The 27,360-nt window shown below is 39.5% G+C and overlaps 2 protein-coding genes across 6 annotated transcripts in view; one reads left to right on the top strand and one right to left on the bottom strand.

Moving 5' to 3' along the window:
• HACD3 (3-hydroxyacyl-CoA dehydratase 3) overlaps positions 1-19,594 on the top strand; it is a 32,669-nt gene extending 13,075 nt beyond the window's left edge. Inside the window, exons 4-11 of the mRNA XM_060005756.1 lie at positions 531-695; positions 2,314-2,365; positions 4,957-5,067; positions 10,454-10,581; positions 12,265-12,377; positions 13,582-13,688; positions 14,251-14,382; positions 17,875-19,594. Of these exons, the coding sequence (XP_059861739.1) occupies positions 531-695; positions 2,314-2,365; positions 4,957-5,067; positions 10,454-10,581; positions 12,265-12,377; positions 13,582-13,688; positions 14,251-14,382; positions 17,875-17,951 (885 nt within the window). The 3' untranslated portion in view covers positions 17,952-19,594. The remainder of the gene's footprint in view (positions 1-530; positions 696-2,313; positions 2,366-4,956; positions 5,068-10,453; positions 10,582-12,264; positions 12,378-13,581; positions 13,689-14,250; positions 14,383-17,874) is intronic.
• INTS14 (integrator complex subunit 14) overlaps positions 14,064-27,360 on the bottom strand; it is a 41,709-nt gene continuing 28,412 nt past the window's right edge. For 3 of the 5 annotated variants that reach the window (XM_060005754.1, XM_060005753.1, XM_060005755.1), the window contains exons 10-12: positions 25,513-25,631; positions 22,949-23,014; positions 20,382-21,172 (exon numbers count right to left, since the gene is read on the bottom strand). In XM_060005754.1, coding sequence (XP_059861737.1) covers positions 20,921-21,172; positions 22,949-23,014; positions 25,513-25,631 — 437 coding nt within the window. In that variant the 3' untranslated portion in view covers positions 20,382-20,920. Of the gene's footprint in view, positions 14,094-14,412; positions 15,458-20,381; positions 21,173-22,948; positions 23,015-25,512; positions 25,632-27,360 lie in introns of those variants that run through there. The other 2 variants (XR_009518469.1, XR_009518468.1) reach the window with 2 other exon arrangements.

The raw sequence follows: 27,360 nt of genomic DNA, 5'->3' as shown, positions 1-27,360 counted from the left end.
CAGCCCCTAAGAATTTGAGTTTAGTTGAGAAGACTCTGTAGTGAAAGATTCCCTGTGAAAAAGTTGTAACTGATACAGTACAGTTCTGGCCTTGAGGCAGGCCTTTCTAAAACAATGCCAGAAACCATTGACCATTTGAATTGAGTCATCTTCATGGGAGGAAAATTTGGAAGGTAATGGTGCACTTGAGAAGGTGATTGGATGTAGTGCCTTGCGTGATGTAGATCTGGTAGGACGTTCATGCCAGTTTCTGCTAGGATAACCAAGAACTATCTGCCTTTCTTATCTTGCTTTCCTCCTGTGTCATTCATGGGGGGAACCAGAGAAAGACTTGGCTGTTTTTACCAGTTCTTCCTTGTACCAGCCTTGGTCTAGATGTTCTTTTTGCTTCAGGACTTTTAGGAACAAAGAAGGAAGGGGAGTAAGTATACAGTGCAGCTTCTCTGTATGGCCACAGTGGTTTGTACAGTTACAGGGGAAGGAGCGGGGGATGTGGGAGGTCATTCTCACGTTCTTGCTTTCTCTCCTAGCTGGTTTACAAACTGACCCAGAGGCAGGTGAACATCACGGTACAGAAGAAGGTGAGCCAGTGGTGGGAGAGACTCACCAAGCAGGAGAAGCGCCCACTGTTTTTGGCCCCTGACTTTGATCGTTGGCTGGACGAGTCTGATGCTGAAATGGAGCTCAGAGCCAAGGTCAGTAAGGACCTTAGGATCTAGACAGAAGTCATGAGGAACCCAAGTTATTTGGGCCACCTCAGATATCTATCAGAATCTGATAGACTAAGGAAAAAGTTATAAATTCCCTGAAAGACCTGGAGATGTGGTTTTATAGAAGTACTGGTCATGTATTTTGTAGACTGTCCTTCAATTGGGATTTGTTTGACGTTTTTCTCATGATTAGCCTAGGGCGATGGGTTTTGGGGAGGAAGCCCACAGAGGTAAAGTGCCATTCTTATCATGTCATATCAAGAATAGGTACTATCAATATGACCTATCAGTGTTGATATTAATCTTGATCATCTGGTTGAGGTAATTTTTGGCAGGTTTCTCCACTGTAAGGTTTCTCTACTGTAATGTTACTCCTCTCCTTCCTTTACTGTTCTCCTTGGAAGGAAGTCACTATGCATAGTCCACGCTTAAGGAGTCAGGAGTTATACTTCACATTCTTGGGGTGGAGTGTCTGTATACTTTATTTGGAATTCTTCTGCATAGGAGATTTTTCTGTTCTCTCTCATTTATTTCTGTTCTCTCTCATTTATTTCTTCAGTCATTTATTTATATCAGTATGGACTCATGAATGTTTGTTTTATAGTTTGGGTTATAATCCAATACTATGTTGTTTATTTTGTTGCTCAAATTGTTCTAGCTTTGGCCACTGGAAGCTCTTGCAGTTGGCTCTTGTGTCCCTTTGACACAGCTCCATCATCATGGGCCTTTTTTTTTTTTTTCCCTAAAGAAATGAATCCTTAATTTCTGGCACTATAAGCTGCGCCAGGTTTATCTCGTATATTCCCTGCTCTGTTCTTTTTTATTGGAGAATGGTAGTGGAAACCAAGATCTGGGTGCTAGGTGCGCTCATTGCCTCTGGGGTGTCATTGCTTTTAGGCCCTCTCAGCTGATAAAACAAGGAAATCTGTGTGTGTATACTAGCCCATGCATATACACTTATCTATAAATATTTCCATATAAATCTATCTATATCTATATTAACCTAGTGTAAGTTCACACTGATGTTGGAGATGTGATTTTAGCTTCTGGAAAATTATATTATAGAGGTCTTAAAGATAAAATAGCAATCTGTTTCCCACCTTAAATTTCTATTTTGTTTCTCCAGCCATAACAAATTTTCTGGATGTCTTTTCCAGCTCCAGGATTTTAAGGCTGCCCACTTTGTAGTTTGGAAGCCAGCTGATTGGTTTAATTCTGTGAGCATTGGAGGGGCATTCTGTGATACCAGTGCTACCCAGTCAGGAGTCAGGCTTTTTGGCACCATGAGCTAGGACATTTTCCCCAAGGAAGCAAGGAGGTGGCTTTGAGGGAGCCAGATCACTTATCCAGCATGTGGACTTCTGCAAGCATCTGGGAATTCTAACTTGTGTTCTTTTTTTTTAAATTTATTTTTTATTGAAGTATAGTTGAAATACAATGTTGTGTTAATTACTGCTATATAGTAAAGTGACTCAGTTATACATATATATATTCTTTTTCATATTCCTTTCCAGTATGGTTTATCACAGGATATTGAATGTAGTTCCCTGTGCTATACTGTAGTCTAACTTGTGTTCTTGGAAAACTTCTGTCTGAATTCTAGGAAGAAGAACGCCTAAATAAACTCAGAATTGAAAGCCAAGGCTCCCCTGAAAGTAAGTTGCCCCTGCTATTGTGGTAGTTACCAGTTAACTTGTGACAGAGATGGGGGTATAGATGAGTGTGATATGACAGGAGTGCTCGCATTGTGTAGGGGAGTTTATGAGAAATCCTTAAGGTCCAGTGCTTAAGCTGTGCGCACCCACATCAAAAATCTTACTTTTAAGGTTTTCCTTCTGTTGGGAGCCTAACATCATCTGAGTACACCAAGGTTAGTAAAGCAGAATGGAAGAAAGTCAGTCTCCTGGACTGGCCTAATAGGTGGGTGCTAGGTGGCAGCAATTCCTGCAGAGGTGTGGAGATTATTGCATAGGTCCATGATTGCACTTCTTCCAGCCTGGTGTTCTTGTCCCAACTGAGATCATAATGGCTCTGGTTGTCAACCTTAAAGATGGAAAGTATTCTGTATAGTCCTGCTGTTCATTAACCTTTTAAAAATCCAGTTCTATTTCTGTTTCTGCCCAAGCAAGCAGCTCTGTAAGTGTATTATCGTCTGGGTATCATAGATTAAATTCAGCAGCCATCTTACATTTGTGGCATATGGAAAGCATTGCACTAGGCCCTTGAGATGTGGAGACAGTGACTCCATCAGAGCACCTGTGCTCAAACAGCTTCTGTTCTAGTAGGAGGACCATGCAGGTCTATACAAAACTAATGCTGAAAAGTGGAATAAAATAAGGGTTCGGAGTATGTCCTAAATTGAACTTTTTCAGTTTTAGTGGCACTTATTTGACATGCCATAAGTAGGAAAGGGGAAAGTTTTAGAGCAGTGGTTTTCAAACTATGTTCCATGGTACCCCAGGGGTTTCCAGAGATGCTTTGGAGGGATAGACCAAGCAAGCAGGTCTACTTCAATCAGAGCAGCTTGGCTTTTGTGTTTTATGTATTAGGGTTCTGAATAAAGTTTCTTTTGAAAAAGACATTTTATTGCTTTTTAAAAAAACTGAATAACCACTAATTTAGAGGAATTTTCTGCTTTAGAAAAGCAGAGGAGGGGAGAGGATTAGTGGAGGTGAAGAATAACAATATAAAAAGGCCACCTTGAGATCTGAGTTAATTTTTTGGTGTTTTATAGGGATAAACTTCTGAAATATGTAAAAATTCTTATATATGGATTTTTTAGGATCTTAGAAAAAGCTTTAACAGTTTTATCAAAATTCGTAGTTTCCTGATGAAAGAAGTTCTTTATATGGGGAAGTGTAATAAATTTTTGTAGTTTTGAAGAAAAAAAATTTAATTAGTTAAATGTTTCTACGAGTCTGACTTTTTTGGCTCCTTAGGATAAGGCTATTTTTTTGGCGGTACGCGGGCCTCTCACTGTTGTGGCTTCTCCCGTTGCGGAGCACAGGCTCCGGACGCGCAGGCTCAACAGCCATGGCTCACGGGCCCAGCCGCTCCGCGGCATGTGGGATCCTCCCAGACCGGGGCACGAACCCGTGTCCCCTGCATCGGCAGGCGGACTCTCAACCACTGCGCCACCTGGGAAGCCCCCTAGGATAAGGCTATTTTTGATTGACCACACTAATTGTGATTATTTGTGCATCAGCCAAGTGTCTATGCAGAATATCTCTGTAGCAACACTGATATGTAGCTACAAAAATATGTGGGTAGGAATACATACGTAGCAGCAACACCTGAACTCTGTAGTTCTCAAGAATTATCCTTTTCTTTGCCCTACTCCTTTGACTCAACCATGACTCTGTCTAAGCTCCTTACTCCTTCCTTAATTCCATAGTTGGCTCTGTCTTCACAAACCCTTAGGCTGCAGACAAAATTAATGTCCCTTATTCTCCTTCCTGCCTCTTGGTTTGTAATTTTCCTCCTTTGGTTATATCCTCATTCTACCATCTTTCAAAGCCCAGATCAGATACCATCTCATCCATGCAGACTTGCCTGATACATGCTTCTCCAGCCTAAAGTCATTTTTCTCACCTTGAAATTTTCACAAGACATTACCTGTCACTCTCAATCTTGTAACATGGTTTTTAGATTGTAAATTCTTTGAGGGCAGCATCATGTCTTAACCATCCTTGAATCTCAGTAGTGCTACTCACAGTATCTTGTATATTGTAGGTGTTCAGTTAATGCTTGTTTAGATGGATATATGAGCAAATATCAGAAATTTTTATTACAGTTTCTATCTCTTTGAGCTAGTTTGACCTGCATGACCTAAAAACATTCTAGAAAAGAAGAAACTGTAGATTATATTAAGATGACAAGAGCAAGAGCTGAGTATAGCTTTATTTCCTTTTAATGCCTCCTTAGCTAGTCAGTCATTCTTTGACAGAAGTAATTTTTCTTTTTCCCTCTTGGATTTGTTAAGTCTGTATACTTACTCTTCAATGCTGTGAGGGGAAAGACTGCTGAACACATACCTTGGACTACAATGTTCCTTATAATTTTTCCTTATCTGTTTTTCTATGGGACCAGGAGCCCAGGTTGGTGCAGACCTGGGCCAGGTATTTTTGGGGGAGCTTAGGGCACCCAAGTAGTAAAGAGGGATGAAGTCATTCAAGTATGCCCCACATACCCATCTCCTGCTGTGACTACTGCTTTTAACAGCTTACCACCTTGCTTTGCTTTTCAGCTCTTGCAAGCTTGAAGAAAGGATACCTGTTCATGTATAATCTAGTGCAGTTCTTGGGATTCTCCTGGATATTTGTCAACATGACTGTGCGGTTCCTTATCTTGGGAAAAGGCAAGTGCAAAATTTCAAGGCTAGTTTTCTTTTTTCAGTAGTTTGTCCCCCTGTTCACCAAAAGTAACAGTCTCTGCCTTTGGTATTAACAATACCACCACTCCCACCCCCTAACCCCCCACCATATTTGTGTAGCACTTCATGCCTTGCATTGTATGCTCACATCTTTCACTTCCCTTGGCCTTGTGAAACAGGCAGACTGGATGTTCTGTCCATTTAACAGATGAGAAAACAGGCTTGGAGATTGTCAAAGAAATGGTCCACATCCACACAGCTAGCCAGGGGTACATCTTGGGCTGACATCCCTTTCTTATTCACGGCTTGATAGTTCATTTATAACTAAATAAATTGATGTGATACTCACAGTGTCAAAGTTATACAAGTCCTTAAGGGATCTCACCCCTTTGGAGCCTAAATAGACTAAATGGACTATTGTAAAACTAAATGAAAAGACTATCATAAAGATATTAGTTCTTGGGGCTTCCCTGGTGGCGCAGTGGTTAAGAATCTGCCTGCCGAGGCAGGGGACATGGGTTCGAGCCCTGGTCCGGGAAGATCCCACATGCGGCATAGCAACTAAGCCCGTGCGCCACAACTAGTGAGCCTGCTCTCTAGAGCCCGTGAGCTGCAACTACTGAGCCCCTGTGCCACAACTACTGAAGCCTGTGTGCCTAGAACCCATGCTCCGCAACAAGAGAAGCCATTGCAATGAGAAGCCCATGCACTGCAACGAAGAGTAGCCCCCGCTTGCCGCAACTAGAGAAAGCACACACACAGCAACAAAGACTCAACTCAGCAAAAAATAAATAAATAAAAATTTATATTGAAAAAATAGATACTAGTTCTTGCTAAATTAATTTGTATGTTTAACAGAATTCTGGCCAAAGTAAATGACAACAGAACATTTTTGAGAATGTGATCTAAAGTATTCTGAAATTTTATTGTGAACAATAAATAGATAATAAAATTTGAAGGAAGAAAGAGTAATGGGAGAGGACTTTCTCTACCTGGCATGAAAGAATGTAATTAAAATAGTATAGCACTAGCATAAGAATAGAGTAATTAATAGAGCAGATTAGGTGGCTCAGAAATAGGTCTTACATTTTATATATATATATATATATAAATATATATATATATATTATTATTATTAAAATATATATATATATATTTTATATATATAGATATATATATATATCTCCAGATTATGGATATGATAAAAAAAGGAATCATGAATCAGTGGAAAGGAAAGTATTTTCCAATCATTTTTTTTTTATTAGATGGGAAATGTTTCTAAAAATTGGTTAGGTTTGGGAGGCAGATAATCTGTTTGACTCTTCTCACACTGTATACAAAAATAAATCCCCCCAAAGGATTTAGGAGCCATATATCAAAAAGTTAAGTAATAATAGAAGATAAAGTAAATTTTTATAAAATCACATGTGGAGGGTTAGGACGTTCTAACCTTAAAAGTGATAGAAGAAATCATGAAGAAAAAGGTCAATGTACTTGACTGCATAAAATGCCTAAATTTCTATATATGTAAAAATATCCAGCCAAAACATTAAAGATTAAAGATTAAAACATTAAAGATTAAAAGCATATTGAGCAAAATGGGGATGGGCAGGGTTGGTGGAAAATTGCAACAAATATCAGCAAGGGTTGTTGCTTGTTTTACATATAAAGAACTTGTACAAATTGATTTTAGAATGTGAAAACTCCACCCAATAGATAAGTAAAGGTCATGTACAGGCAGTTCATAAGAGGAAATAAAACTAATTCAGCACACAGCAAAATGTTTAACTCAGTAATGGTGAAGGAAATGAAAAATATTATTTTATATGTATCAATTTTGCAAAGTTGTAAAAGACACCTAATTCAAGACAACATATGCTAAAATAAACACAACAGTGGCTACTGGGAGGGTCCATAAGTACAACAGCTCTTTGGGAAAATCATTTTGCAGGGTGCATTGAGAACCTTAACTGTTCATATCCTTGAACTTGGTTATTTCATTTCTGGAAATACGTTCTAAAGAAATAATTGAAACCACAAGAAAAGCTTTTTCAAAAAGATATACATTATGACATTATTTGTATTAGTGACAAATTACAAACTACCTAAATGTCCAGCAATGAAGGATTGGTTTAGATTGTTCACTCAGTGGAATGTTGTAAAGCAAATATAAAGTATTTAAAGAGGTTGTAATAATACGGAAGAATACTTATGATGGGCTAAAAAGGTAACATAAATTTGTTTTTCCAGTTTGATCACACCAATATAAAAAGGAGAAAAAAAAATGAACCAATAAATGTGAAATGATTGGAAGAAAAGGCACCATTTTCAAATGGTTTGAAAGGATCATTTAAAATTTTTTCCTTATTTTATAAAGTAAATATGAGGAAAAATATGAGCATAATGGAAAATATAAACTATTTAAAAAGAGAAAAAAATCCTGTAGACTATTTTACTCTTCAGTCCTAAATTTTTCCCATCTGAGTTTTGTAAAGGTGAATTGCAATTAGCTCCAGAATCTTGTGAAAGAAGTGCGTGTTGTTTTTCCAGCCTTCTTAATACCTTGGAATTCTGCAAAGCACAGTAGCAGGCTAGTGAAAAACTTCCCAAATGCCTAGTATCTTACAGTCATGTGTAACCAGAGGTCTACAGATGAGTTATTTAAAGAAACAAAGGAAGTCTCAGACAGTTGTTCTCAGATCTGTAGCTCTTACTAGTATGAATTTATCGCAAGTCCCATGGAATGACTAGGTACATTCAAATTCATAAATTATTTATTTAACCTAACATAGTTGGATCGATTCTGAATGTTCAAGCCTGCTAGCTGTTAGGGGATCCACTCCAAAAGCTGCTAAGTTATCTGGGTCATGTGTTTAAGCTGCCTGGATTTGTAATTTCTATTTTGGCTCTGAGCCCCTTCCTAAACCACCTGCTGGAATGGAGCTGCTGGTGTAATTCTTCTCTTATCAGTCCTCAAAGGTGTAATAAGGACCTGGGCCTGGTACCCAGGGTCATAGTTTGCCCTTTGCAATTATCTCTTTTTGAATAAAGGATGTTGGTGAATGGCAGATTCTACACATGTACTTGTTTTTTTCACGTAAACATGTATGTGCTAAACTTCTCATGCTAAGGAAATAGCAAACTCTTAGGCTTATGTAGAAACTGTTGCCTCTCTCTATTAATACTTCTTTATTAAATAAATTTAAAAATTTTTCTAATTATAAAAATGTGTTAATAATTAAAGACTTAAATAAAACAAAATAAAAGCCCTACCATAATCCCATCTATCAGAGCAACAGATTCTTGGCACCTTGTTGTATATCTTTCTAAACCCATATAACTTTCATAGGAACAGTTCCTAAAGTGGAATTACGAGATTAAAGGGCAGATTATTTTTATTTTATCTTATTTATTTATTTAAAATGAATTTTTATTGGAGTATAGTTGCTTTACAATGTGTTAGGGGCAGATTGCTTTTAAGGATTTTGATTTATACTGCCCAGAAAGAGTATACTATTTTATAGTACCACTATTTAAATCTATATCCATTAACATATGAGTGCCTTTTAGAACTTTTAAAAAGTTTTTTCGAATCATAAAAGTAATTGGGCTGATTTACGAACGTTTGGAAAATGGGAGAAAACCAGAGAGGAGGTGCGGTGGGATGGAAGGGGAGGTGAATAAGCCATTGTCCATCACTGTTAATATTTCCATATGTTTCCTTTTAGTCTTTTTTTTCTCCTGCAGTTAAAAATTATAGTCATACTGTGTGTACAATTTTGCATCTTGTTTTTAAAAAAGTATTATAAGCATGTTAATGTTATTAATATTCTTTATAAGTCATTTTAGAAATCAGATTTCTATTCCTGAATTGAAACAGGATGAATTTCCCGTAAAATCAGAGGCAAAGCAACACGATCTTATTTTTATTTACCATATGCTGAATCTTAAGTCACAACTTTCTAGTTCAAAGTAATGGAGAACCTCATTTTTCAAAGATAATTTGTCCAAGAAATTAATAAGTGAATCCCCTGAAAAAGGATACCAGAATTTCATTGTAAATGACAACAAAAAGATTTGATTGGGATTTTGTCTTGACAAGGGACATTTAAAATTATGAATAAATTTTTTATCTTATATATAGAAAAATTTAAATTGTAATTTTGCATTACTTCCTCAAAGAAAAGAATTGGTCAAATTTTGAAGTTACTTATTGGTGGAATTTTTCCAGCAAAATTATGCAATAACACTATATACCATTCTTCATTTTTTTGCGTTTGACTTTGTAGCAGGATTGTAAAGTGGATCATTTTCGTGAGAATATTAGAGAGTTTTTTAGTTTTTGCAAGAGGCTTGTTTTATTCATTTGATATTTAAACTGTATTCTTTTGAGGTGTCTGCAGTGTCATCTTTGTTGGTAAGGTGCCTAACTCTGCCATTTCTTAGAGGCACTACTTTAACAGGCAGAGAGGCAAGAATCCTAAACCTTCTACAATGTGCAGGACAAAGAATTGTCTTGCCCAAAATGTCAGTGGTGCCCTGGCTGAGAAACACTGCAAAGAGGAATGTACGAATGCAGGATGTCAAGTGAGGATCAGTATGAAAAGTGAAGGATATTAAATTATGGAGCACTCCAAATTGATACCACATTTGTTGTCCTCATATAAGGAATAACTATCATTTAAATTGTTATATAATATTCCATGAAATAGATATACTATGGTTTACTCAAACTTTCCATACTCTTAGGTTTATACCATTTCTTTTTTGTTTCGTTTTGTTTCTTTTTTGTGGTACGCGGGCCTCTCACTGTTGTGGCCTCTCCCATTGTGGAGCACAGGCTCCGGACGCGCAGGCTCAGCGGCCATGGCTCATGGGCCCAGCTGCTCCCCGGCATGTGGGATCTTCCCAGACCGCGGCACGAACCCATGTCCCCTGCATTGGTAGGTGGACTCTCAACCACTGCGCCACCAGGGAAGACCCCATTTATTTGATTGTACAGTTTTTGAGACTTTAAAAGGCTAGGTTGCAGTTGATATATGTATAAATGAGATAATGGATCTGAAAAGATTATTATTGTGCTTTGATACATAGATTTTTCAGCATATAATAACTGAGTGAAGTCTAGGTATGTGTCTTTTCTTGCCTTTTAAAACTGAGAAGGGCATACAGGGTTTATGTGTTAACTTTCTGGTAAACAGTAGAATTTACTATTCAGGCCCATGGAGGGGTGAATAGTGAACTTGACTCTGACTGGATGTTTATTATACTTTTCCTAAAATTCCTTTCGTGTAAAGAGTTATCTAGTTCGCAAAATACTTCTGTTGGAGTTTGCCAGTTGATTTACCCTTAATGTGTATTTGTCCCATAGAGTCCTTTTATGACACGTTCCACACCGTGGCTGACATGATGTATTTCTGCCAGATGCTGGCAGTTGTGGAAGCTATCAATGCAGCAATTGGAGTCACTAAGTCACCAGTGATACCTTCTCTTTTCCAGGTATTGAACAGTTGAGCTCGAGGGTGGGGAATGAAAGGTTTCAATGTTTATTTAGTAGGTATCCACACTTTGCTGGGAAGTCTCAGTTAGTAAAAATACCTATTTGCACAGGAATAGCATTGTTTTATCTGAACAGGTTGGAAAATGTGAAACCTGAGGGATATTTTTTAAAATAGACTTTTGCCATTTCAGGCCTATTTTATTGTTTATAATATCTTCGTGATATCACAAAGTTATAAAAAGAGCTTTAAAACTAGGGAAGCTTGATTCTCAGGCAGGAGTGGAAAACCCTAACCTCTTCTTAGATAGGGGTGTGCCTGGTCTCCTACCACCTCAGGTCAATGAAGGTGGTGTAATACCTGGGAACTCTCTTCACTTTGGACTTTCTTCCATGTATGAAAGTGGCTCTTCTGACTCATGTGGGGAGTTCCCCCCCACCCCCAGTACATCTAGGTTGTTTCCTAATATTTGGAAGATTGCTCTCAGGAATGGGACATCAAAGTCTTTTGGCTTCCTTGCCTTGTTCCCTAACTATATGCAGTTACACATTCTTAGATACAACCAACCCAGACTCAGGGGGAATCAGGTGACTTGGCTAGTCTCTTCTGGATGCTGTTTTTATAGTTCAGCCCTTTTCTGGCATATCAGCTCTGGTGTTCTGATAGTATCACTTGCATGGTAAAGGGTGTTAATACAATAGCCTTGTTATTTCTTGGTTTTCTGTCCTTGGAAAGAGGTTGTTTTGTTTAGTTCAAAAAAATAAAAGCGGATAGTGAGTGACCCACTAATATGGAATAATATTTTTTTATATCAAAGACTGATACAAATAAGCATCATGGTAGAATTTCTAGGGCAAGATAGGTTCGGTGTCATCACATCACATGCCTCCACTGCATGCCATTCGTGTAGAATACAATGTGAGTGAAGCCTTTTGGAGTTGGGCAATACCACATGCGCCAACATGGTTGAATCTTGGGAATGTCACATTGAGTAAGAAGCAAGTCAGAGTATAATACATAGAGTATGATTTCAGAAAGTTTAAAATCAAGCAAAATGAAACAATATACTGTTGAGGAATACATACATAAGTAGTAAAACTATAAAGACAAGCAGTGGAATGGTTAACACAAGATAGTAGTTTCTGGGACTTCCCTGGTGGTCCAGTGGTTAAGAATCTGCCTTCCAATACAGGGGACGCAGTTTCGATCCCTGGTCAGGGAACTAAGATCCCACATGCCCTGGGGCAACTAAGCCCGCGCGCCACAACTAGAGAGAAGCCTGCATGCCTCAACGAAAGATCCCACATGCTGCAACTAAGACCCAAAGCAGCCAAAAATAAATAAATATTAAAAAAAAGATAGTAGTTACTTACTACGGGGAGGGAGGGGGTGTGCCACACTGGTAACGTTCTGTTTCTTAACTTGTGTTATGCAGACGCAGATGTTCACTTGGCAGTATTCTTTAAACTGTGTTTGAACGTGTGTAATACACACACACACACACACACACACACACACACGTCCACAAATACTGGCTTGGGTACTTAAACTTGTTCTAAGTTTTCTCAGTCTTTTTCTATTTACCTTGAATTTAGTGGGGTTACGTTTCAGATAATACATTTATATGTTGTTTTTTGAAAATATATTTTAAAACTTCTTTCTCTCTTTTGGGTCCTTTTAATAGCTTCTTGGAAGAAACTTCATTTTGTTTATCATCTTTGGCACCATGGAAGAAATGCAAAACAAAGCTGTGGTTTTCTTTGTGTTTTATATATGGAGCACAGCTGAAATTTTGAGGTGGGTAGAAATGCCAGGATGGTGTTTGAGTGCTTCTCCCACTCTGGAGCACCTCTCTTCTTGAGGGAGTTGCTGTCTTATCCAGAGTCTCATTTGATTTGAGATAAAGGTTCTATGTGTGGAGAGTTCTACCTGCATCTGTGTGCTCTGTAAAGGTAAGGCAGTTTTTTTTTTTTAAACAATCAATGGATCATAATACCAGCCTGGGCACTGGAGAGCAGAGGGAGAGATCCAGAGAAATGAAAGGATCTTACCCTTCAGGATCTTGCTGTCTTGTTGGAAAGAGAGCACTCATTCACATGGAAAAATTCTTGAAAGGGCTGAAGAAACATGGGGCTGAAGGAGCATCCCAGGTTGGATGGAAGTAGTAAAGACTAGCCTTCGAGAAGGGATGATAGAAATGAATCTTTTACTACAAGATTACTGAAGTTTGAATTGACCTCTTATCTGATTCTTCCATTCTCAGTTGTCAATAGAAGAAATATCTTTAAAAAAAAAAAAAAAGATCCAATTAAAGTAGATGTGTTCTTCTTTACCAGACTATACACACTCCATACTTCTTCCCTTTTCAGTCAAGTGGAGGGTTGGTTTTGCAAATTGACTTCTCAGCTCTAGGTTTGGTGGTATTTTGGTAAAGTTGACAGTTAAGAGGGAGAAAAGACATCAGCAGTCCTAGATTGTGTTTAAATGGAGTCTGTATCCCATGGCACCCAGTATACCCTCTAATTTACTTAACACAAAGGCGAAAGAGATTATAGGTACTCAATATTAACTTTTACTGTTCGGGAGGAAGCAACTTTTTTTTATGTTATCTCTTTTTAAATAGAGTATTCCTGATTATAGATTAGAGGTCTTTTGTATACTTTAATTTTGGTAATGTTCACTTATGCAGCGATAAAGTGTCTGTCAAAGTATCTGTCATCTTTACCTACTTGGAATGTAGATCAACTAGGAATAAAGCCAAAATGCTTCTGAGCATCTGTTCTATATACTGAACCTTTTCATAGAGGGTTCCTTTGAGACCTAAACTTAGTCTGCCGTTATTGAGAATTCATATCCTTTGAAGATTGGAGGAGGAGCATGATGGGAGTTTATAATTCTGCTAAGAAGAAGCCATGTGTGGCTAATTGTGAAATTATTGTTGAATGATGTTCTAGGGTTGCATTCAGTGGCTTTTAACATGTTAATTCCTTATTTTCAATAGGTACCCCTTCTACATGCTTTCCTGCATTGACATGGATTGGAAGGTGCTCACATGGCTTCGTTACACTATGTGGATTCCCCTGTATCCTCTGGGATGTTTGGCAGAAGGTACTTTCAGGAACTCTAGGTTTTATACCTTAATTCCAAGGGGTGGCCAGATCTTTCTTCCTCTGCCAGCCTTAGTCTGAAATATGGGTGTTGAACTTTTCAAGAATTTCTTTCTAGTGGCTTCCTTCCACATGACTCCTGGTATCTAGACTGTTCCAAGGAAGTAGCTCATTTTGTTAAGGTTTGGAAGCTGGGTGGTCATGCACTGCATGCTTCCTATTTATATGGTACTTTAAATTTTCGAAAGCAAGTTCTTATTGATGACTTCATTTTATTACGACAAACACCTAGTGAGTGAGTCAGGGATTTTTCTCTTCATTTTATGGAATAGGAAGCCCAGTGCTATCAGATGACTGTTCCTCATTTATCCTTGTTGTCAGCTTGGAGGCTTATTTCCTAGGAAAGCTAGGGGGAAAAAAAAGGAGACATGAGCCCATTGTACAAAGAGAGGAGGAAGAAGCATTTTCAACAAACCCAGAAACTTTGAGGGATTAGAAGGTTCTATCAGTAGATGTGACTGTATTTCATTTGCTTCTAAAACGTTCTTGTTTCTGCTTTTCAGCTGTCTCAGTGATCCAGTCCATTCCAATATTTAATGAAACAGGAAGATTCAGCTTCACATTGCCATATCCAGTGAAAATCAAAGTTAGATTTTCCTTTTTTCTTCAGATTTATCTTATAATATTATTTTTAGGTAAGTATTGGCTCTGTAATAGACCTTTTTTCTGTTACTTCTTAGAAGGTAGAGTTAAATGATTCAGAGTTTTAAAAATCCTTATTAGTATTCTTACTTTCAAAAGAGTAGAAATAAGTTAGAGAACGATTACTTTGCCAAATAGACCCAGTAGGAGAATATGCTATGTGTGGAAGTATTTCTTCCCACATCTCCAGTGAGTGAGTTATCTTCTTGAAATGCTCTAGGTCATTGGGACTTCACCATACTTCATGTTTAAAACAATGTAAGCAGCTCTTTTAAAACTGAATAAAAAATGAATAAAAAGCTCATTTTACTTCTGCTAATTTCAGTAGCAGATCCCTTATCCAGAGGAATTATTACAGAGGTGGTGATACAGTTGGCAGCAAGGAGGGAAGGCAGTAAAGGCCTCTGAGCAGCCAGGACACGTCAGAAGGCTTCTACCTAACAATAGGAAAGCCCCCCACTCCTCATGTAAAGCGTTGCTTATTTATTAATTTTAATATAAAACCATAAAGTTTTGCCTTAACTCATAAAAACTAAGCACTAAAAGAAGGGAAAGAGAAGTAAACCTATATTATTGCAAATATGAGAGATTTAAAAGCCTTCCTAATTATGAGGATTGTTTACTTTAGATAAAGTTCTAACACATTTTAATATACTTACATATATTTCTCCCTGTTGTATTTCACAAAAGTCTTGGGGTGGCCTTGAAGTATGGCTCTATGGTCTCCTGGCAACAGAAGGATGTGACAGCAGATAGTATACTGGTTATCTTTTTCTGTGTAACAAATTACCCCAAAACTTAGCAGCTTAAGACAGAAAACATTTATTATCTCGCGTGTATCCTGAGAGTCAGGAAGTAGGCTAGCTGGGTGGCCCTGGCTCAGGGACGCTCATGAGGTTTCGTCAAGCTGTCAGCTCAGCTGGGCCTACAGTTTCTGCACACTTGACTGGGGCTGGAGGATCTGCTGCAAGCTCGCTTATGTAGCTGTGGACAGGAGGCTTCGGTTTCCTGCCATAGTACTTTTCCACGTGGATGCTCATGACGTGGCTTCTCCCCAAAGCAAGTGATCTGGAAGAAAGCAGAAGCCACACTGCCTTTTTTTTTTTTTTGCCTTTAAAAAATTTATTTATTATTGAAATATATTTGACATAAAACATTGTATAACTTTAAGGTATAACATGTTGATTTGATACATTTATCAATTGTAATAAGATTGCCATTATAGTGATAATTAGCACTTCTATCATGTCCACACTGCTTTTTATAACCTAAACTCAGAAGTGACATACTATCACTTTTTTAAAAAAAGATTTATTTATTTATTTATTTGATGGCTGTGTTGGGTCTTTGTTGCTGCACATGGGCTTTCTCTAGTTGTGGCGAGCAGGGGCTACTCTTTGTTGCGGTGCGCGGGCTTCTCATTGCGGTGGCTTCTCTTGTTGCGGAGCACGGGCTCTAGGCACGCGGGCTTCAGTAGTTGTGGCATCCAGGCTCTAGAGCACAGGCTCAGTAGTTGTGGCGCACGGGGGCTTTGTTGCTCCTCAGCATGTGGGATCTTCCCGAACCAGGGCTCAAACCCATGTCCCCTGCATTGGCAGGTGGATTCTTAACCACTAGTGCCACCAGGGAAGCCCCGACATACTATCACTTTTGCTGTATTCTCTTTCTTATACAGATCAACCTTGTATAATGTGGGAGGGGACTACACAAGGGTATGACATACCAGGAGGTAGGGATTATTGGGGACCAGCTTGGAGGCTGGCTTCCCCAGACTGAGAGGGAGACCACAAAAAGTAAACCCAAGAAGTTGGAAAGCCCAGTGATCTTGGTTATTTATTTATCCGCACCATGCGGCTTGTGGGATCTTAGTTCCCCAACCAGGGATTGAACCCGGGCCCTTGGCAGTGAAAGCGCGGAGTCCTAACCACTGGACCACCAGGGAATTCCCGATCTTGGTCATTTAGAAGTGGGGGAGAAGAGACCTACACCCTTTAGGAGCCCCTCGGAATCAGCACATGGCAGAAGTGCAGTTAAATAATATACACTATGGGGGCAGGTCATCTGCCAAAGGTTAAATTTTATTCCATTTGTTCTTCTTTTCCATTTCAGAAAGATTTCACACCAAAAATATTAAAACGTTTGGCGCTTTAAGGGAGTAAGCTTCAATTTGGAAAATGCACTCATTAAAAGAGCTCTTTACCTCTATTACTGGATAAATCTAGTACTACTGTAATTAGGCTCCATGAGGTGGGCCTACTGAAAGTGTTAAAAAGGAATAAGTGTTGGAAAGACCCTTAAAATATTTTACTAAAAAAGCTAGAAGGGTAGACGTATTTTATTTATTTTAAAAAATATTTATTTGGCTGCACCAGGTCTTAGTTGCGGCACGCAGGATCTTTGTTGCCGCATGCAGGATCTTTAGTTGTGGCATGTATTAGTTGTGGCATGCAGGCTCTTAGTTGTGGCATGCAGGATCTAGTTCCCTGACCAGGGATCGAACCTGGGCCCCCTGCATTGGGAGCGCAGAGTTGTAACCACTGGACCACCAGAGAAGTCCCAGGTAGATGTATTTTAATGTGCACTAACCCTAGTGGCTTTTCCTTGTGTTGTTTAAGCTATTGCGTATTCTAACTTACAAGGTTCTGTATTCATAGTTTGCCTACAATGAATATGTAGTTGTTCTTATTCTTCAGAATGAAATAAATCCTAAATCTACGTAATTTAGAAGCAGTATAACAACCTGTTATATTTGTGTATGGATCAAACATACGTTCTCTCACAATGGCTGTAAAATAAGCGTTTTTAACCCTGTTGTACAGTGAGAAAACTGAGGTGAGACTAAGCTGCAGAACTACTCAGTGATCACGTAGGATTGAAATTTTCTTCTGGCTCTTAAATCCTGTGTTTTTCTAGTTCACTGAATTGTGTGCTTCCTAGAAAAGTGTCTCATACCTTTTAGGCTATTGCTTAATACATATTATTGCATAGCCTTGAATTAAAAATTAGGTTCTCTGTTTCAGATTTGTGTATTTCATTTTATATAAATCCTACCTTAAAAGAAAGGAAAAAAAAGAATACTGAACTCTAATTAATGAAATTTTTAGGGGTGAAGTGTACTGATGTCTGCAGCTTACATTGAAATACATAAAGAATGAGATGGGAATGGGTATGTGATAAATGTAAAAAAGTTAGAGTTTAAATCTAGGTGGTATTCACTGTACAATGGTTTAATCTTCTGTATATTTGAAATTTTTCATAGTAAAATATGGGAGAAAATTAAATTGTAGAACCCACTGGGGGAAAATTGAATTGTCTCTAGTGCATTATTAATATTTGTTCTAAGTTGTACTTCCTGAGCAACTGCAGTAAGCACAGGGCTGTGGGATATGAAAAACAGACAACTAGGGACTGTCCTGCCCCAAGAGCTTCTGCTTATAAACAGAGACAAAGATTCTCATTTCTAATTGGCCTCTTTTCTTTTTCAGGATTATACATAAATTTCCGTCATCTTTATAAACAGCGCAGGCGGCGCTTTGGACAAAAAAAGAAAAAGATCCACTAAAAAGAGAGATTTAGATGACTTCTTGCCAGTTTGAGCCTAATCTATAATTCTTAGTTTTACCTTCTTGTACTGATGTAAAAGTTTTTTTAAAGTTAAATGATTAAATTCTCAGTGAGGCTATCTTCCTTTTTCCCCAGTAACATTCCTGAATTTACTGTATTATCTTAGTGTAGTACTTGCATGACATGGATTACTGATACCTGATGACAGGTTCATTCCTGTGTATTCTGTTAATGACAGCAAAAGACTCAGCCCTACCCCCACCCACTCCATGTCCAGTCAGTCTGTTTCACACAGGCCAGAGATACTTCTTCAGTGCCCTGATGCTACCAGCTACTGGCCATTCTTATAGCTGGGAATTGTTCTTTTCAGCTATTGCTTGTGGAAAAAAAAAAAGCAAGACTACGTTGCTGTGTAGGAGGCTGTGAAAGTGACTCAGACAAGGACCTAATATATTCTGTACCCAAGGGGCTACTTGTTAAGTGGGTTGGCATTGATTTTTCTGGAAATCGAGTTTTACTCAGTCATTGATAAAACATTTCTGAGTCCGAGTAGGGCTGGAGGACACATATTACCTCTGAATCTCTCTAACAACATCTTAACCTGCGTGGGCACTGGAGAGGCCCAGGGTGATTTGAGAGAAACCAGTCAGAACCTTGGAACACCATGATCATTTACTTCATTCCTAGCTAAATCAGAACTATTTTCAACACGAAAGATGAAACATTAGTTAGAAAACAATGAGATTATAAGAGTTCCAAATGCAAATGGTGCTACAGGGATCAAAAGGGTCAAACTGGCCATGCAGCCTGTGGCAAACTGGAAACATCAGAGTAGGCCAAGTAAAAATACCTATGAAACTGTCTTAGGCTGTGCACAGACATAAAAAACTCAGTGTTCCTTCCCCTGCATTGACTGAGTCCATTTACTTGTGTCAGAGTGAGTTGGTGGAACTGTTTTTGAATAGGCCTCAAAAACACCTGCTTTTTATTTTGCTGTTGTTTCGCCTGTCTGCAGTAGGACAGTGAAAACAAAGTGAGAACTTTGGCTGGAGAACCACCAGCTGAGCCTTTAACAATTCCTGGCAGGAAATCCACCAACAGAGGAACTGAAAAAAATCTAGACACTATGATTTGGCCATTGTCGAAAACATCAGTTTCCCCTAATACATTCCAAGTAAACCAAGTAATGTTTGTATATAAGAATTTGAGGTATGCTGACTCTTTCTGTTCTGCCATTCCCATTGTTCCTGGGGGAAAGGGGACTCAGTGGGTTATGCTATTTCTCTGGGCCCAAGATGGAAACTTGGTTTGACCTAAGTAAAAACATCTGATTAGCATAGGCTGGTTGATATTTTTACAAGTTCATTGCACTGAAGGATATTTTGCATGTCTGCAACTTCTGTCAACATTTGTTTGTATTAATTTCTGGTGTTCTTTCAACTGACTTTCTATGTGTAATTGGGCAGATCAGCTTTACAGCAGATTATGCTGTATCTTTGTGGTAGAATCTTGTATTCTTAGTGACTGATTGTTATAAACCCCTTTATTGCTGTCTGAGAAAGCTAAAGATTGTGTATTTCTATTAAACATTTACAATTAAAATCTTAGTAACTTGTGTTTAAAGATCATTTAGTCTAATGGTTTCCAAATTGTTAGTGATAAATTCCTTTGTTTAGAAAAAATATTTTATAGGCATACCTCGCTTTATTGCACTTCACAGATACTTGCATTTTTTAGAAATTGAAGATCTGTGGCAACCCTGTGTTGTCAGATGATGGATAGCATTTTTTAGCAGTAAATATTTTAAAATCAAGGTATATACCTTTTATTTTAGAATGCTATTGCACACTTAATAGACTACAGTATAGTGTAAACATAACATTTTTATATACTGGGAAACCAAGAAATTCGTGTGACTCACTTTAGTGAAATATATGCTTCACTGCGGTGGCCTGGAGGCAAACCTGCAAAACCTCCGAGGTATGCCTACATAGCAATTCAGCATGTTAAATAAAACATGTTTGCTTGGGTTGAAGCAGCCATTCCTTAGGAGGTTTACAGAACAATCTGAAAAGCACTGATGATGTAAACAAAGCCTGGAGAAGTTAGATGACTTGCCTAAGGTCATGAAGCTAGCTCATGAACTGGAACCATAACTGACTACAGTGATATCAGAATCTACCTGGATGGAACCTGGCTTAGGCAGTGAAGCAGTGAGGCCTAACCAGTGTCAGAAACAAGGAAGTCAGTATGGAACCCAAGGAACCTTCAAGATTGATGAATCTATGCTACTTAGGAGGTTAAAATTATACTTAGGTTATAGGACAGAGCAAAAGGCAAAAAGACCCATTAAAAATTTCCCAGTGCAACCATTTTATAGAAAATCAAATATTTTATTTTCATTAAAAAAAATTTGAAAAAACAAGAATCATTTTATACATTTATGGTTGCTGTCTAAAAGTTTGTATCTCAAGATATGCCAAAAGCACCTAAGGGTTACCACTGACCTTTTGCCCAAGTTCTAAGGAAATTCTGAAACTTAGTGATGTTGGGCTTGTACTTATCAAGTCTCCTCTCCCAATCTTAGGTACCTGAAAATGTCCCTGTGGTTGGGAGAGGAGAAGAGTAAAGGGCATTTCAGGAACAGAGAACCCAGGTTGTTAGGGTGCCCGAGGAAGGTGGAGTGGGCTCTACGCTTGTCAGTCCTTCAGGCTTCTCAGGAGAGGTGTCCATTGTGGGAGCAACAGTTGTCTTTTGGTTTTAAAGACTGAGCTCCAGAAAGCTAAGGTCAAAGCCCGAGCAACTGCCCACCCTGCAGAACCCTTCTCAGAGTAGCAGAGTCAAACCTGCAAGTGGTGCTTCTGAGGCAGCCTTGAGAAGGTCTTCGGGTAGCTGCTGCAGAGGTGAACAGACCAGAAAAGTTTTTATCCTAAATTATTTTCACTTGAAAAAAGAATGAAGTCAGCTTCACATTCTTTCAGCGCTGCTCCCAGAGAAGTCTGTCTGCAAAGGTGTGATGTTGTGGTCGTACCCGGCGTACTCAGAGGTGCCAGTACTGGCCAGCTTGAGTTGCTGGGCGGCGTGAGTCAGCTGGAACGCAGCATCGGGGTGAGCTGTGTCAGGCAGCAGCGTGCACTCCCTTTCTAGCATGTCAGCCACCCCTTTGAGCAGGTCCAGGAAACCAAAGGCCAAGGCAGCCTTTCGTAAACGGTTCAGCTCCTAAAACAAAAGACACCAATGTTCCTGAAATGTGTTCTCCTCATCACATACTTTGTAAGTACTCAGCTTAGTATAAGTTCTCCTTGATTCCCAATCTTAAATGAGCATTTTTATATGAGAACAAATGCTTGTACAGAGATGCCAATAACGAGAGTGTGATGACATGACTGGGAAGTGGTTCCTCTGCAGGTGATCAGAAAGCTAAGGAAGACACAGGTGACTGAAACTCAGGTCATCCTCACCACAGTTCATGAGCACTTAGGCCAAACATGGTGAGGTACTTTGTAGATTCTGCATAGAAATGACATCCTCCTGATCTGAGGTATCTCATTTAGCATTATACCCTCTAGGTCTCTCCACGTTCCTGCATGAGCACTTAGGCCAAACATGGTGAGATGCTTTGCATACATCATTTCATGTACTCATAACTCTATGGAGGATACTTTTCCTCCATTACTCAGGTACAGAAAAGGCTTGCCCCAAACCTCAGAGGGCTCTTACCCTCCGGTGCCTCTCTGGCTGGAGCCTTAGACTGAATGACGATGAGCATGTCTGGAGGAGGCACTGGAGGAGTCAGTAGGTCTGACCCCAAAGATTACCACAAAAGGTTGAGTAGTGGATGGAAGCACAGAAATATGAAATGCCCCATCTATCACTTAGCAGTGTGATCTGGGCAAGTGTGTAGCCTCTCTGGGGGTCAGTGGCACAAAATGAGGATAACCTCTTCCACGCCCACTGGAAGAGCTGACACAGCCATCTGGTAGAGGCCCTTTCCTGTAGGTTATATAAAACCAGAAAAGAGAAATGGGCTTTCTGACCACCTCTCTACTATCATCTGTTTACAACTGAAAAGTTCAGAAGGCCGAAGTACAAGTGTGCCACCCTGAATAGACAGCTCTGCAGGGAGACAGGGACTACAGCCAAGGAGTGGTCATCAAGGGCCTAGGGCTTCAGTTAGTGGGGGACATGGTGGGCTGGGCAGCTCTCTGGTTGAACTCTGCTTGATTTCACCAGCTCGCTACATAATTAGAAGACATAAAGGTAATAAGATAACATCCAGACAAAGCACATATGTTCTCTGGAAGAGATGCTACCCTGGAGCTGGCTGTGTGTACCGTATTTTAAGATTCGCAAGCTAGGACACAATTGCCAATACAGCATACCTCACACTGCCACTTAATTTAATCTCAGCCAAACACCAGAAGGACAGGGGAGAAGCAAGGAGTGACTTTAAATGCCCCTCAACTCCACCCCATCCCTTGTAACTTCATTCCACCAATGGTTCTGCATTAGCTAGGTATGATTCTGGAGGGCCATCCTTTTGCAATTCGTAAATGTGCAATTTTAGAAGTCATTCCTGGAAGCAGATCCTCTGGTACAGTAAGAATGTTCTGGGCAATCACCATCCCTGGAAGTCACATACAATGGTTGCCTGGAGTCAGACTGGATACCCACATGGGAGCAGTGAGGAGGTTTAAGGGCTGTGACCCACAGGTCCTTGCAGCTCCTTCCCTCAGCCATTCACAACAGCACCAACGCAGAGAAGACCCGCTGCACAGAACCAGGTCATTTAAACACTTCTGATTCCTGGATTTTAGGGCAGCAACAGACTTATCACTTCTACTGACTTTACTGATGAAAAAACTAAGGCACAAACAAACCATACATTTCTAATCCCTGTCCATGTTCAACGTTACCCTACGCTACTGTGAACTGTTTGTTTCTGGCACACATCCCAGGGCCCGCCCTCATTCCCTATAATTCTGATAGTCTTACCTTATAGAATGTCTGTGTTTTTTCAGGTAGTTTCCTTGCATTTCTTAAAATCTTCTGTACATCTGTCTATCGAGGGTAAAAAGAATTCAACATTAGAATTCTGTGGTAAAAAGGGAAAGAATACAAAAGGACGGCTTTAAATTAAAAAAATGAAAATGAGAAAAGAGTTACAATGTCAAGATGAGGATCCCTTCTGAGTTAATGTCATTGTTCAACATTAGTAAAGCATCTCCCTCCTTCAAAAGGCTTGATGATAATAAATCCCTTGGTGATAATAATGAACTTGTCACAAAAACACCCCCAGTAAACCCATACATCTATGGCCACTGCTTTTTGACAAGGGTACCAAGACCATCCAATGGGGGAAAGAACAGTCTCTTTAACAAATGGTGCTTGGATAACTGGATAGCCACCCGCAAAAAAGTGAAGTTGGACTCTTACTTCATACCATATACAAAAAATGGACTCAAAATGGATCAGAGGCCTAAATGTAAGAGCTAAAACTATAAAACTCTTTTCATGACAACAGCAGAGCAACAAAAGAAAAAATAAATTTGGCAAATGTTCATAGCAGCATTATTCATAATAGCCAAAAGGTGGAAATAATTCAAAAGTTCACCAACTGAATGAATGGATAAACAAAACGTGGTTTATTTATACAATGGACTATTACTCAGCCATCAAAAGGAAAGAAGTACTGATACATGCTACAACATGAATGAACGTTGAAAACATTATGCTAACTGAAAGAAGTCAAACACAGGGGCTTCCCTGGTGGCGCAGTGGTTGAGAATCTGCCTGCTAATGCAGGGGACACGGGTTCAAGCCCTGGTCTGGGAGGATCCCATATGCCGCGGAGCGGCTGGGCCCATGAGCCACAACTACTGAGCCTGCGCGTCTGGAGCCTGTGCTCCGCAACAAGAGAGGCCACGATGGTGAGAGGCCCGCGCACTGCGATGAAGAGTGGTCCCCGCTTGCCACAATTAGAGAAAGCCCTCACACAGAAACGAAGACCCAACACAGCAAAAATAAATAAATTAATTAATAAACTCCTACTCCCAACATCTCTTGAAAAAAAAAAAAAAAAAGTCAAACACAAAGGCCACGTATAATATGATGCAGTTTATATGAAATATCCAGAACAGGCAAATCCTTATAGACAGAAAGCAGACTAGTGGCTGACAAGAGCTGGGGGAAGAGTGACTTGTTTAGTGGGCATAGGATTTCCTTTTGGGGTGATGAAAATGTTTTGGAACTAGATAGTGGTGATGGCTGTGTAACACTGTGATTGTACTAAATGCCACCGAATTGTAACTTTAAAATATTTGAAATGGTAAATTTTGTTATGTGCACCTCACCATAATGAAACAATACACCCAGATCAAAACAAAATTTAAAAAATAATTTTAGAAAAATTCAGCTCTCTTTCTGACAGGGAAGTGTTGGGGTCAGTGATGGCAAGAAAGAGGGAGAACTTGAATTTCCAACAAAGGGAAGAGGCCCCTTAGCCACAGCAGGATGTGTCCAGTCTCCCTGAAAAGGGGGCTGGAAGAGACTATGCCGTCAACAGAAGCTACTTCTGTGGTCAGGTGGCCTGACTGCCTCTTCCCATTTGGCTTAGGTTGGACTCGTGGAAGAACAAAGGAAAAAAAAAAGGCACTCAGATGATAAAAAAGTGATTTTTAAAAATAGGTATAACACTGCTATATTTAAAATGGCCAACGAACGAGGACCTACTGTATAGCACAGAGAACTCTCCTCAATGTTATGTGGCAGCCTGGATGGGAGGGGAGTTTGGGGGAGAACAGATACATGTATATGTACGGCTGAGTCCCTTTGCTGTGCACCTGAAACTAGCACAACATTGTTAATCAGCTATACTCCAATATAAAATAAAGAGTTAAAAAAAATAGGTATAAATGACTAATGGGACAAGAAAGTCACTGAGTATGTTGACTAAAAGCAGCACACCGTGATAACAAGATAATCTTAGCCTCCCATGAAAGTGTCTCTGTGGCACTACAGGGTAATGCTTTGGCTTACCCCGTGGGGATGGAAGAAATAACCACATGAAGATTTTTACAGCTTTCTCAAAATTATTATTAAAGATAACACCCATAATGTTATTCAATGACTCACCATGTCAAAACTTTTACATTAAAATTTAATGCCAGAAAAATGTGTCTCTCTAGAAGAACTGACATGCTTCCTTTTATCAGACAAGAAGAACCATATAAACAACATGTTTCTTTTTTGACCTTGGTAGCAGGAAGCTCAGAGCCAAATTGCTCAAATACAATTATCATTTTGCCTTGGCTTCCTGAAACAATTGTCTCTCCTCTTCCTCTACGTTTCATATTGCTCTAAATTTTGTAAAAAATGATCCTGCTATGTACGTGTTTTACTGTAGGCCACCTCAAATCCTTTTTGGAAATAATGACAAACATTAGAAGTAAATTAATTACTAAGTATCGAAGGAAAAGAAAATCAAATCAAATGTCCGCCTGCCCGCCAGAATCCCTCCTCCTGTCCCCAGTGGAGAGCAACGTGAATGGTAATGTTACCTGCAGGCCACTGGGTTTGATCCACACGGTCACATTCTGGGCATAACTGCGTTTGTTTTTGGGCTGCAGGGGGAATGGGCTCTTATTATCATCCTCACCATAAGGGTTTTCTTTAGCATCTTAAAAGAAAAAGACATTCTTGAAATGACATCTGGCAAAACACAATCAATTACATTTCCAATTAGGCTAGAAGCTCTTTGAATCATTCAATCTCCTATATCCTGTTACTTCCCTAATTAAGAAAATCCATTAACTTCAGTCAGGTTGGGGAACCTGTTCTCAATACTGATGTCGACACTAAACAATCAACTGAGACACATACAAGTGAAAAACAACTTAATGTTTTTAAAGAAACAAGCTTCACTTATCTGCTTTATAAATTAAGGTCAGAGAGGATAAAATTGTTGTACATACAATACTAAAGTATATATAAAAATATATGTATATATATACTGCAATTCTATATAGCCTAGCCCAGCACTCTCCAACAGAACTTTCTGTGATGAGGAATGGTAGCCACAGCCCATGTGACCACTGAACCCTTGACACATGGCTAGTGTAACAGAGGAACTGAATTTTATTTAATTAAATTTAAAGAGCCTCTGTGGTGAGTGGCTACTGGATTAGACAACATAGGTCTAGGCATTGAGAAAATTTAAAAGTAAAATTACGTATAGCCAAATTATGGAAAAGAGCAAGGGAAAGGACTTCCCTAGTGGTCCAATGGTTAAGAATCCGCCCGCCAATGCAGGGGACACGGGTTCGAGCTCTGGTCTGGGAAGATCCCACATGCTGCGGGGCAACTAAGCCTGTGCGCCACAACTACTGAGCCTGCGGTCTAGAGCCCACGAGCCACAACTACTGAGCCTGCGTGCCACAACTACTGAAGCCCATGCACCTAGAGCCTGTGCTCTGCAACAAGAGAAGCCACGGCAAGGAGAAGCCCACACCGCAACGAAGAGTGGCCCCTGCTTGCACACGGGGTCTACTATATATAAAATAGTTTCTTACAAAATAAGACCAAACAAAGAAAAATGAAAACCAACTTAAAAAAACCAACAACATTAACAAAAAGCAAGCAGGACAGAGATGGGCTTAAGGCCCAGGGTTGGCCTCTGGTGCCGCCCTGAGTCTGTGGGCGGGTGCAAGCTGGGGCGGCCGAGGTGCTCAGTCGCCCTTCTGCTTGGGGGCCTGCACAGCAATGAAAGCCCACGTGCAGCAATGAAGACCCTGCACAGCCAAAAAAAAAAAAAAAAAAAGGAGCAAGGGAAGAAGTACCTTTTTGGTGAAACATACCTCATCTTATGGCTTACTAGTTTATTGCTTCCAAGGATTTAAAGCCATGTTGGTTTTATAGTCATGTGGATAAACAAGGTTTTTTGTTTTTCTACCTATTTCCTAAGTCACTGAAACTCTGTCACAAACTTACAAAGCATACTTGTATCTACTGGCTCATTTTATCCTTATTATCATTTGGGGTAGACAAAGAAGGAATCATTTTCCCAACAAGTCTGGGGAGCTTAAATCCCTTGCTCAAATGTTCATGTTGAAAACTGGAATTAGCCCAGTTTCTCTAACTGACCCATAAGCCCTCTAACCCCAATCTTGTCATTAATTTAGATGCCTTATACTGGCCTCATACTATCTCTGTCAGTCCCCTCTCCTCCTACGCACTCCAATAAGTAGTGGCTCAGCTTTCCAGACATTTCCACAAATACTTGTCAATACATAAACCTTTCTAGTCAGGCCAAGATCCCAACAGTTGTTTCCCATGCCACATGCTTATTTCCAACTTCCCTGCCACTGTTCCTGTTATCCCCCTGTCTGGAATGCTCTCCTTTCCTCATT

The sequence above is a fragment of the Delphinus delphis genome, chromosome 2 (genome assembly GCF_949987515.2).
Source record: "Delphinus delphis chromosome 2, mDelDel1.2, whole genome shotgun sequence".
Classification (NCBI taxonomy): domain Eukaryota; kingdom Metazoa; phylum Chordata; class Mammalia; order Artiodactyla; family Delphinidae; genus Delphinus; species Delphinus delphis.
Note: the sequence above shows the minus strand (reverse complement) of the source record. Positions and strands in the feature narration are given on the sequence as shown.